Source organism: Anguilla anguilla, chromosome 7, assembly GCF_013347855.1.
Source record: "Anguilla anguilla isolate fAngAng1 chromosome 7, fAngAng1.pri, whole genome shotgun sequence".
Lineage (NCBI taxonomy): Eukaryota > Metazoa > Chordata > Actinopteri > Anguilliformes > Anguillidae > Anguilla > Anguilla anguilla.
Genome location: NC_049207.1, coordinates 6,145,125 through 6,157,745, shown reverse-complemented (window position 1 = coordinate 6,157,745; position 12,621 = coordinate 6,145,125). Strand labels below are relative to the sequence as shown.

The 12,621-nt window shown below is 49.1% G+C and overlaps 1 protein-coding gene across 5 annotated transcripts in view; it reads left to right on the top strand.

Moving 5' to 3' along the window:
• Window positions 1-272: 272 nt before the first annotated feature.
• Window positions 273-12,621, top strand: part of LOC118231797 (coiled-coil domain-containing protein 136) — a 35,753-nt gene continuing 23,404 nt past the window's right edge. For 3 of the 5 annotated variants that reach the window (XR_004766150.1, XM_035426051.1, XM_035426050.1), the window contains exon 1: window positions 273-372. Coding sequence is in view for 2 of the 5 variants with exons in the window: in XM_035426051.1 (XP_035281942.1) it covers window positions 321-372 (52 nt within the window). In the remaining 3 variants the exon portion in view is untranslated. Of the gene's footprint in view, window positions 373-5,157; window positions 6,184-6,831; window positions 7,001-12,621 lie in introns of those variants that run through there. The other 2 variants (XM_035426052.1, XM_035426053.1) reach the window with 2 other exon arrangements.

Here is a 12,621-nt window from a genome sequence, read left to right as displayed (position 1 = left end):
GAGGGAGAGATGTAGCATGCGTCTACCTGTGGTGTCTGTCTCATTTGTCTCCTTTCCTTCTTCACAAACAGGATGAAGCTACGCTGCAGCTGAGCTTGTCTGGATCTTAGTGCTCAGCCCCCCCACCCCACCCAGGAAGCGTCTATCCATTGTGACCCCTGCACCTGAACCCCCCCCCCCTTATCTCGCTCATCTCCAAGGCCACCGCCCCTCCCCCCGCAGCTCAGTCAAGTGTGTGGACCCCGCCCCCCTAGCCCGCCCCCTTCCACACCCCCCCCCCTCCCCCCCAGCCCCACTTCCTCTGTTCTGCGGCAGGAGCGATGGACGGACTGCGTCTGCCGCCGGTCATCGAGGAGGTGGCAGACACTGCAGGTCAGTGCGCTGCTGAGGGGGCTGGTATTCCGGGGGGGGGGGGGGGGGGGGCAGGAAGGGGGAGGGAGGGAGGGAACATAAATCTGTGAGGTCTGGAGAACACTGAGTAGGGCTTTCATTCTCAAATTCGACGAGAGAGAGAAAGCGAGCCGTCGTCACCCAGCTATTTGTTAGCGCTCTGAAGGGCTAATTGCATTAGCCTGTTAAGCTTTTTTATTTTGGTAGCCGGGGGGGGGGGGGGGGGGGAGCGCTGCGTTGCCGTGGGCACCAGGGAACCGAGCGCTCTAAGGAGCGCTGGGTCTGCACGTGTCTCTATGGTGTTGTCGTGACGATGGGTTGGCACTCATTCAAATGAGCAGTGGGGTTGTTTGGATGTGTCTGGTATCCTTGGAAAAGGTCGTTGCAAAGCTGTCGTAGGAAAACATGGAAATAGATGCAGAACTGGAGTAGGTTCGTAGGTTCGTAGGCAAAGTTGTTTTTTGCTGCAGCTTCTCCTGTGACCCCCAAAACAAAAACACAAATAACCTGTACTTGGCTTAACATCTGAGGGGAAAGATTCATGTTTAAAGATGTTTGGAGATGCATGTGTTTTTAAATTGGAGGCAATCACAAAAGAAAACTTTTTATGCTTGTGTTAAGCGGTCACGTGGAACCTGTTGGTCAAATTTAATATAGTTGTCATGGGATCATGTGGGCATATGCTAATGAATACAGTAATATTGGTACTTAAGGGAGAGGGTTCCAGAACCCATTACCTGTTTTTAATTGGTGGGAATATTCTGCAGGGAGCAAGAATAAGTCGTGTCTGAGAAAAGAAGGATTTTGTTACCAAATGAATAACAGGAGAGTGTAGTCCCTTCTGCACCCCACCTGCAAGCTGATTGGCTGAAAGACTGAATGAGTCCAGCTGTGCGTGTGCACTTTGAAAGGTCTGAGATGTGATAGATTGATGGGGAGCTTGCTGTAATTGTCTAAGTGTGACTATATGCAGGTTTACACAGATTCACTGACCTGGGCAAAATGACATTAAGTATTTTTTCTTGTCTTTTTGGGAGCTGATGGCTAGAGCTGTTTGTTTTTACAACTGTCTTTTAGCAAAGAAAGCAAACAAATTACAACAAGACTATTTGACTGGTGGGGCATCATGCCATCCCTTAATATTCAGACAGTGAATGTGAGATGGATCCTATCTCTGTTGTACAGGAGAAGTCTCTCCATTGGCACTCCATAGAAAATATGGGGTAACTAGTAATGCTGGGTCTCTAGCTACCTCCCTAGCATTTCTAGTTTCCCCATCTTTCACTTGGCTACCTTTCTATCCAAACAATTTATACTTAGTCTTGTGAGCAAATAAGGTCAAACTTTCCTCCTGGAAGGAGGGATATGGCTCAGTTTAATGCCAAACAAAGGGGGAAAGGCTGCCCTTCTCCTATAGAGCTCAGTCAGACCAACTCAGTCAGTTCTTCCTGCAGGACATAGGGTACACCTCCCTGCGCCTCCTCGCACCTCCAAATTACATCTGATGGCAGGCCTCATTGCCTATAATATCGCTGTCCCGCTCCCAGCTGCTGAACCCCCCCCCCCCCCCACACCGAGCTCCCCCCCTGCTCTGCAGATTTTGTCACGGAGGGCTGTGTGCCATTATTCTCTCCCCAATTAAGTGAGTTTTGTGCGCGGTTCCCCTGCGGCACACGCTTCACCCCGCCCCCCCCCCCCCCGCCCCCCCGCCCACCCACAGCGCAGCGCCCACTCGTACCTGCAGCCGCACCACGCTGTTCCCTACCCTGTGCTACGCCTCCGCTTACCCTGCCCCCCAGAGCACAATCCTGCTTTTAATGCAACCACCCCCCCCCCCAAAAAAAACGATATGCCCCCTCCTCCTCCCCACACCCACATACTCAAATCACCCAGGAACTACTAGGTGTTCTTCCTTCCTTTCTTTCTTTCTTTTTTTCTTGTTGCAATCCCCCCCCCGCACCCCACGTGCTTTCACCAGCATCCCACAATGGCCTCCACCCCCACTCCCTCCCTCTCGTTCCTCGCTCCCTCTCTTCCTCACTCCCACCTGTGTGACTCGTCGTGGCTCGAACTCACACACCGCCCCCAGACACCTCCCCACTGCACTGCAGGTATTGCATCCCTGCGGTGTTGGTAGGTGTTGTGTGACTGCCCCCCCCCAACACCACCACCACCAGCTCCTCAACACACGTGATGTACCCTGCCTTCCTCTTCGTTCCACACCACACTGGGCACGTGCGCAAAAGCTACATGTACAGTAGGACCGGTTGCAGCAATGAGGTGAAGTTTCTGCTGTGCTGTGATGCGTGTGTGTTCACTCTTTGGAAACTTATCGCAGTGCGTTGGTATCCGAAACAGGCACAGTGGTTTAAGACGCCTCTATATATGCCAGATGAGTGTTTTGAATTTAATTATCAGAATTAAAATGGAATAATGCACCGGAATAACAAAATAAATCATCGCTGGCCCCTTTTCCTTTGTATTTCCCTGTGGACAGCAAACATATTGCTTTCCATTTACGACAAAACAATCATTAAGTTGACTCAGACTCGATATCTCTTGAGATACTTTACTCCATTTTGTTTTTGGGCTTTGGGCTAACTTTGGCGCTCTGTGATTGGCTGTTATGTAAGCACAGAGTCCTTACCCTTCAGGAGGGTGCTGCAGTGAGCTGGGGATAGCCGCCGCCGCCGCCGCCGCCGCCGATGCCCTGTCGATGCCGGCGTGTTGCCATGGTAACATCGGACGGCCCCCCCTGCAGGTCTGCCCTGTGCACAGCTGCACGACGCCGGGGAAACACAGAGCGCGTGCGGGGGGGGGGGGGGGGGGGGGGGGGGCTGTTTTGAGGCTAACGGGCCGGAGCAAGGTGGGAGAGTGGCGGCGGCAGCGGTGATAATGGCGGTGGCGGAGGGGTTGTCTCCATGGCAACAGGGCAACCTGTGTCAGATGCGTACGCACTATGCGTCACTCCACTCTTCACCCCCCCCTCGTCCCTGCTTTGATACAAACGGAAAGAAGAAAGAGGAACAAGAGGCACTCACGGGCTCGTACTGTAGCCTCCACAGTACGACTCTCTATACGCGCTTTTGGAGAGGGAGAGAGGGAGAGAGGGAGGGAGGGAGGGAGGGAGCGAGGGAGAAAGCGAGAGAGATGAAAAGTGAATAATTCATGCCCTCCTACGCTGCTACAGAGAGCCGACGCATATAATCCCCACCCCCACACGCGGGCGTGTTCCACGCGCTCAGCGTATGGGCCACAGAGGAGAGAGGAAGCACGATGTTTTAAAGACCCCGTTTCGGACCCGCAGTCACATGACAGGCCTAACAGATGCTGCAGATTTTACTAAATGAGCACGACCTCCAGCCTCTCTCATTATTTCAACGGACTTTATTTACCGCCCTCCTGCCTGTGATCTGATGGAGACGAGGTCGAATTCACCTCGTAAGGGATAAGGGGCAATTTCACAGTCGCCTCAGCATGTGTCCCAGCTGGGTCCCCTTGGTCACAGCTGCACTGAATGACAGCGGTGACCTACTTCCTGTTCTGTGGCACGGATCCCTCTCTCCGCTCAGCTCAGTTAAAAATCAGCTCCGCTGGCATTGCAGGCCAAATCCAGTGCTGGCAGACAATTTTAGAATATTTTTTTTTTTTTAGAAAATGAAAAAACCCAATTCTTTGTTTGTTCACAAAGATATCCAAACTCAAAATCAAACATTTATCAAGATGAATTCTAACAGTCTATTTGAGTCCAGCAGTGACCATATGTGCTCTATTTAAACTCCAAAAGAGTTTTGAGTAAAAGAGTTTATTTTACTGCGCAGTAGTGTGATAAAGCAATATTACCACAGCTTTGGGAGCGACAGATGTCCGCGGCAATCTGAAAGCACAGACGCCTGGATAGTGGCTCCAGAAATACGTGTGAATGTGGCTCCTGGTCTTAAAGGCATTTGATGTCCTCCGGCTGTTTGGGTTAGAGCAGAAGAGCTGTGCGTCATGGCAGCTGTCACTCTGAGCCTGTGCCGGCTCCACGCCCTCCAGGCGGGGACGCACACCGTTAAAAATGCCCCCCCCCCAAATAACACGGAAACCGCACGGCCAGGGTGTTTTCGTCTGAGAGGCGAAATGTGTTGCGTTTCGGGCTCCGGAAGGTTCCGGAAGCTTCTGGCTCGGGGGGGGGGGGGGGGGCGGGAGAGGGCGCTTCACAGCACGCACCAGGCCTCTGTTTATTTTTGGGGAACAGATTGTCCGTCTCGCCGTCCTCCCTCGCGCTCCCCGTGCACTCTGGGAGAGTCTGGACCGGCGACGTGGAAACAAGGCCCTACCTCAATCAGCAGCACTGCTCATTTTAACAGGGATACTCGCAGAGTTTGAGAGCGCCTGCATTTTACACTTATACTTTCATTTATAGGCCACCAGTAAACAACATTGCCTTTTTCAACTTTATATTGATTTTTCCTTTTTTGTTACAAACAGAAAATGTGCACAATTGATTAGACGCTGGCTGTTTGGATTTTTTTTTTAGCACATTATATAATATAGACCTGAAGTTTCTGTCAAGTCTCCTTGTTTCTACAAGCCCGGCTGTAGTCCGATTCTATAAATTGAAGCATATTCAATAAAAATAAGAATGCTCTCTGCTCCTTAATTTCCCTACACATGCCAAATGTGAGTATCAGTTTGCTGGAGAGGGTTAAATGAGTATCAGTGTGCTGGAGAGGGTTAAATGAGTATCAGTGTGTTTGACAGAGTTAAATGAGTATCAGTGTGTTGGAGAGGGTTAAATGAGTATCAGTGTGTTGGACAGAGTTAAATGAGTATCAGTGTGTTGGACAGAGTTAAATGAGTATCAGTGTGTTGGACAGAGTTAAATGAGTATCAGTGTGTTGGACAGATTTAAATGAGTATCAGTGTGTTGGACAGATTTAAATGAGTATCAGTGTGCTGGACAGATTTAAATGAGTATCAGTGTGTTGGACAGAGTTAAATGAGTATCAGTGTGCTGGACAGAGTTAAATGAGTATCAGTGTGTTGGACAGAGTTGAATGAGTATCAGTGTGCTGGACAGAGTTAAATGAGTATCAGTGTGCTGGACAGAGTTAAATGAGTATCAGTGTGCTGGACAGAGTTAAATGAGTATCAGTGTGTTGGACAGAGTTAAATGAGTATCAGTGTGCTGGACAGAGTTAAATGAGTATCAGTGTGTTGGACAGAGTTAAATGAGTATCAGTGTGCTGGACAGAGTTAAATGAGTATTACTGTGACAGTCAGATTAGTTTGTGTGGAGTAACAGTGTTGAATGGTCATCACCAGAGTGGACAGGGCTCATTGAGTGTGAAGGGAACAGAGTAAATGAGTTTCAGTGGGCTGAGGAGAGCGGATTGGGCATTAGTGGCACGGACAGAGTTAACCGAGAGCCAGCGGGGTGGACGCAGTCGGCTGAACGAGAGCGGCTGAGATTCGCAGAGCGAAATCGGTATCAGTCAGCCAGACGAGCGGAGTAAATGAGTAAATGAGTAAATGGGGAGAGCTGAGCACATCTGTCAGCCGCGTAAAGAGGAATATTAGACGGTGTGAAAACTTCCCCAGTTCTCGCCGCGCCGTGACAGCGTCCAGCCCTTCGCCCCCCCTCCTTACTGGCTACGCTAGCGCTCGTCGCTCACTCGCCGCGCTGCCGTCGAAGCGAAGAGACGCGCGCGCGTGTGTGTGTGTGTGCGTACGCGCCGCGCTGATGAAGCTGTCTTAGATCGGGCAGAAAGGATCAGTTTCCGCGACACTACAGACACCAGCACAGAGGTACCGTCTGAGCCCTGCTCCGGGGCTGCTCTGCTCTGTCCGTTTGCTGATGTGTCGTGGGGTTTGATGCTTGTGTGTGTGCTTGTGTGCGGTTGTGAGCGCTTGTGTGTGTGCTTTTGTGTGCTTGTGTGTGCTTTTGTGTGGTTGTGTGCGGTTGTGTGTGCTTGTGCTTGTGCGTACTTGTGTGTGGTTGTGTGTATTTGTTTGTGCTTGTGTGTACTTGTGTGCGTGCTTGTGTGTGATTGTGTATATTTGCGTGTGCTTTTGTGTATTTGCTGCCCGCGTTTGTGTTTGTGTATCGGTGTACGTACGTTGAGAATGCATGTGCGTGTGTGTTGTGTTTGTTTATGTCTGTGTGTGTGGATGTGTATGTGCATGTGTTTGTATGTATAGTTAGTATTTATTGTCATTTGCATGCATTTTTGTGTGTGGGTGTGCATGTGTGTTGGATATGTATATGCGTGTGAGTGAAGAATGTATGTGCGTGTTTGTGCATGTGTATGTGCATGTGTTTGTATGCACATACATGTTTGTATATGTATTGTTATGTGCATGTATCTTTGTGTGTGTTCGTGTGTGTCTGTATATGTGTCTGTGTATGTGTGTGTGTGTGTGTATCCATTTCTATTTATATATGTTGCACAGAAGGCTGGATTATTTCTACTTTTGGGAGATGAGGGATGAGATTTAAAATCAGATTGGCAGGATCAAAGCAGAGAGAAAGACCAAGAAATGCGGAGTGATACGGCTTGTATTCAGGTCAGGTCCCTGTTGAAGACCTCTTAAGTTTAAACGGGCACAGAAGGGCACTGGACAGGTACAGAAGGTGAAGTTTGTGTATCATGGGGGTCAGATCATGTTGTTAAGTCGCTGAGTAAATACATTATGTGTGTGTGTGTGCCCCGTATGCAGATGTTGAGATCAGTTTGCATTGTCATTTGTTTTACTATTAGCCAATATCGATCACATATGTTTGAGAAGGAGATGGCAGGACCTTTCTGTTCAGCATCCTCTCCTTAGCTGGCTGTCCTGTCCCGTCCTTTTCGGGGGTCCAGTGAGTGCTCCTAGCGGCTCCCGGCTCTTCTGTCTTTCTGCTCCGATGGTGGAACGATCTTCCCCAGTCAGTCATGAAGGCAGACTCGCTGGCTGTCTTCCACGAATGCCTGAAAACCATTTTCAGACGACACCTCAAAGTTTTTATTTAATGATCATTTAAACAAAACAAAAAAACAGTTGGTCCTTCACTGGCTGGTCTTGAGGCATGTGCCTTGCTAGTGGCTCTTTTACTTTGCTGCTTCTTCCAGTAGATTCGTCGGTTTATTTTAAAAGTATATCTTATAACAGCAGAAAGCAAAGGTTCTCCCGCTTGTGTCTCAGACGGAGGCTCGTTTGCTGCTGTGCTGGAATAATACATCATGGAAACTACCGAGCGGCGGAGAGAGAGGAAAAGAAGGAGAAAACCAGATTCTCAAACTTCGCTCAGAGAGGACGCCGTCCTTCCTCCGCTTACTCCCCAGAGGAGTTTTTTTTATTTCTTTTTTTTTTTTTTTTTAGAACTGAGCGGCGAGCGTCCAGGGGGTGGGGGGAGTAATAATTACTGCTGGAACTCCGCAGGGCTGTGTGAGAACCGCCCCCCGGCGGACTCACCTGAGGGACAGAGGCGCAAAACAGCACTGCTCTCTCTCTCAATTAACCTGTCTGCTCATCTCACTTTCTCTCTGTCTGAAAATTAATTTAACATACATGCAACATGGGAAGCTGAAATGTGAAATTAGATGTGAGCATGTGAAATTAGAATAACATAGATTAATGACACTAATGTGCAGTATATTTATTTTAATACGTGTGGAAATAGCAAACATTCAACAATACTTACAGATGAATTATTTTCCTTATACCCTTCATCTCTATCTTCCCTTCTCTCTCACACACACACATGCTCACGATAGCCACAGTTATCCCTGGGCCACACAATTCAAGTCTTTCTTTTTTTTTTGAACACTTTAGGACCACACTCTGCGTGCCTCTGTCTATCCCCAGAAGCTGTTTAGGCGCTGCAGTTCTGCTCGCATACGAAGCTTGTTAGCGGCTGCAGTTCTGCTAGCATACGCAGCTGGATAGAGGCTGCAGTTCTGTTAGCATACAAAGCTGGTTAGCAGCTGCAGTTCTGTAAGCATGAGAATTTGGTTAGGGGCTGCAGTTCTGTAAGCATGAGAATTTGGTTAGGGGCTGCAGTTCTGCTAGCATACGAAGCTGGTTAGTGGCTGCAGTATTGTAAGCATGAGTGGCGCATCCTCTCGGTTTACGCAGAGACGTGCCTCAACGACATCCAACCGCGATCTGGATCTGGACCTTGATCTTGGCGCCCGGGACCGGGCTCGTGTTTGTAGAGGAACACCAGAGTAATGAGTCTGGACGCGGCTGACTCAGGGTCGGGGGATTGGGCTCAGTCACAGCGCAAGCTGTCACCGCGAGCGGGATTGCCCGGACTTGGCTCGGAAGACCGAGGCGTGTGCAGTCGGGGGACCAATTTCCCCGATGAGTCCTGTCACTGGCAGCGCTTGCCACCTGTGGCTTTTAATTTTGTTACTACGTTACATTATTATTCATTAGCGCGAACCCTTCCGACGTCCGTTTGTAAAGCGTCCCGCTGTTTTGGAATGTCATATCTGACGCTCTCTTTCCTGGCAGTTTAAGCAGTTTGTCTCTCACAGGGGAGAGGCAGATGCTACAGAACCACAGCGCTGCATCTGGGATTACAGTCGGTCGACTTTCCCCCCGTATCACAGCTGGTTCTGGCAACACTTTTCGTAACGTGTTGGCCGCGTTGTTGCGGTGTTGCTATGCTACGACGTCTCTGCAGCACGCCGAGGTTAGCTTCCTTTTTTTTAGACGCTCTCTTTGGGTCTGTGAACTGCTGGTGGATTTGGGAGTTGCTAGGCTATGGGTGAACCCAAAGCACAGAGCGCTCCGAATCTCACACTGTAGCAAGGTTGTGTTCTCACCCCTGTGATTGATGAAGTTTTAACTGATCTCTTTTCATCTTAGCTCCCAGCCTCAAGTTTTCTGTGGTCTGGTGAAAATTTTGAGCGCTCCTATACGTACTTATTACAGACTGTGAGATAACATCAGCCTCAATGTTATTTAGTTATACAATTATGTAATTGTATTAACACGCAGGTAAGGAAAGTAATTCCTTTGTACGTATTTCTGCATTAGTTAGGCATGTATTTCTTCCTCTCTCTGTCTCCAAAATATTTCTTTGCTGGCTTTGGCACACTTCTGTGTCCTGGTTTGGATGGTATTACATTGGAGTTTTTCCCACATAGTTTCTCTCTCCTGGTTGAGATGGTGGTGCTACGAAAAGCTTCTGCGTGAGTGTGCGTGTATGTGTGTTTGTGTGAGTGTGTATGTGTGTGTGTGCATGTTTGTGTGTGTGTGTGTGTGTGTGCGTGCGTGTTTGTGTGTGTGTTTGTGTGAGTGTGTATGTGTGTGTGCGTGTTTGTGTTTGTGTGTGGGTGTGTATGTGTGTGTATGCATGTTAGTGTGTGTGTGTGTGTGTTTGTGTTTGTGTGTGATCGCATATAGTGTTTCGAGCATTGGGGAAATGAGAGAGGTGCTAAAACAGGACGTCCGGCTGTGGGACAGGGCAGGGGTGCTGGGGACAGGAAGTAGAGAGTGCAGGAGGGTCAGCGGGGGGGGGGGCCGTGACTCTGGAACTTTCCGCTGGGGGAGCTTGTGTCGGAATCCCGGGGTCAGAGATCAAACAGGTTGCTTCCTCCCTCTATCTCCCTGACTATTTTCCTTTATCATATTTCCCCTCTGCCCATGCAGTGCCAGAATGAAGGTCCTTGGTCCGACCTGAATCCCCCTCCCCACCCCCGCCCGCGCCCCCTCTTTCTGACAGGGGCGGGGGGGAGGGGGGTTATCTGTGTGACTTCAATGTACCACTTTAAAATAGCACTTAAGTAAGTTATGCGCAGTAAAGAGGAGATGAGCGTCCTGGTTCAAATGTGCGCATCGCATTTCATCCAAATATTATTGGTTAAAACAGTGTGAAATGAGCCCTCTGACTGCAGGGCATATTTTATATTATTTGGGACAATAGTCTTTGGTTGCTCTACATTTTTTAGCCACTAAAAATATGTCAGATTTCACTTCATTTAGTCAATTTGAGCTAATGACAGCTCTGAAATAACTGCAGGCACAATCTGTCTACAATGGATTTGTATTCACTAACATAATTACAGGTTGCCCCCGTGCAGTCCTGCAAATGAATGTAGTGATTGAGTGTGTGTGTGTGTGTGTGCGTGCGTATGTGTGCGTGCATGCGTGCGTGTGTGTCTGTGTGTCTGTGTATGTATGTGCATATGTGTGTGTGTGTGACATGCTGTCACTATGTCGACTTTGGAAAATGCTGTATAGTGACTCAGTGTGACTGGCATGACAAGTTTAGTACAAAGCCGTGGTTGTATTCAGGCTATGGTCTGTATATCTGATGGAGGAGGGGGCCGGGGCATGACGGTGGGTGGGGTGGGGGGGGGGGGGGGGGGGCGACACAAAGTCGATGGTATGCACAGAATGCCAGCTATGGCCGTCAAGATTCTCCACACGTTCCCATACTATCTGTGTTCAGTGTGTGCTGTTTTTCTGCAAGATTAAAAAAAAAACCCCAATAACAGGTTTTTCTGTCTGAGGGTGTTTATGGGAAAACATATTTGTTTTTCATTTAGGCCCAGTCATTCTGTAGAAAGGAGTGAGACGTTTCTCATAGTAATGTATCTGCTGAAAAATTAACTCGCTTCTCTTACTGGCCTGACTTAACTCAGACATTCAAACAAAAGAAAGGACATTTCCTTGTAATATTCAACCTGGAGGACATTTCTACTAGGTGCTCATCACCGAAGAGCAAATCAGGTTGTTTGTGTGTGTGTGTGGTGTGTTTGTGTGTGCAGTATGTGTACAGCATGTGCTTGCGTGAGTTTGCGTGTTGTGAAAAAGCTGTGGAAGTGTATGTGTGAGAGAGAGAGAGAGATGGAGAGAAATGGAAAGAGAGAGAGAGACACGAGGTGATAATTTAATGGGACTGGCAGCGATTATGTTGTCGTTGTTGTCATAGCTGCACCATAACTGGTTTCCTTCCAGGAAAACCGACGCCAAACCTGTGGCCTCTGGGTTGACTCTTTGAGATTTGAGGCGCATTGCTGATGCACGGGGAAAATTAATAAAGACAGCGAGCTTACGGCATTGCTGCCAGGTTTAAGTGACGGTTTCCCTGCCTGCGTTGAGTCTGCGCGTTAACTTCTGCACCTGCTGCCAAAGTGACAGCCTGTGTGTTACACTCAGTGTTGCCTGTGCAGTAGAGCAGTGGGGTGATTTTTAACATAATACAATTGGCACGATATGAACGTGGGAATTTTTGTTCTTCGTGGCACGCATAGCTATTTCTGGCATAATGCGGCTTAATGTGGTCAATAATAACGTGAAAAACACCTAATTAAGGAAAATTTACAGCTTGTTAGAATTCTGGGATCGCAATTGTGAATCGAATGAAAAACGGCATACACAGGGGGAAGGGGGGGGGGGGGGGTCGGGGGGGGGTCCCAGGCCTGAGTTTGGGAACCGCTGCGATTGAGGAAAACCAATAACAGCTCTTCATCGTAGTTTGAGGAATAGTTACCAGTTTGATTAAGAACAGATCTACTTTGATGATATAGCAACATGTAGCCTAAAACCTGAATCTCAGAACAAGCTCAGATTGCAGCCAATCTATTCTCGCTCAACTCTATCGTCTCAGCTGTTTGCATTTTACGCTGCCCCCGGTGCCTCTGAGCTCAGTAAATCACATTCACAATTTGCCTGAAGCTAATCTGAGAAAAGCACGCTGGTCTCTTTCCCCCCGCAGTGGTAACAGAATCACACACTGAGTCACTAGTGTGTGAGCCCTCCCATTTTTCTCTGTGACAGGGATAAAGACACTCAGAGTACTACAGACACCTGCCACTGCCCCCGCCCCCCCCCCCCACACACACACACCTCTCTCCCACCCCCGCGCCCCCCCCCCCACACACACACACCTCTCTCCCACCCCCACGCCCGCCCGCCCCCCCCCACACACACCTCTCTCCCACCCCCGCGCCCCCCCCCCCCCCCACACACACACACCTCCCCCCCCCCCACCCCAGCGCCTGCTAGAACGTCGCATAGAACAGCCGGTTTCTGCCCCCAGGAGTGATGCACTTTTCACTCCTTCTCTCGTGTTCTCTTTATATCTCTCTCTCTGTCTTCATTTTTCTCCTTAATTCTCTCATCCTCCCCCACGTGTGTGGGAATCAATAAAACGCCTTGTTTTATACCCTAAGATCTCTCTCTTTCGCTCTGTCTCCCTCGCTCTCGCTCTCGCTCTTTCTCTCGTGTTATTTATCGTGTGCGAGTCAC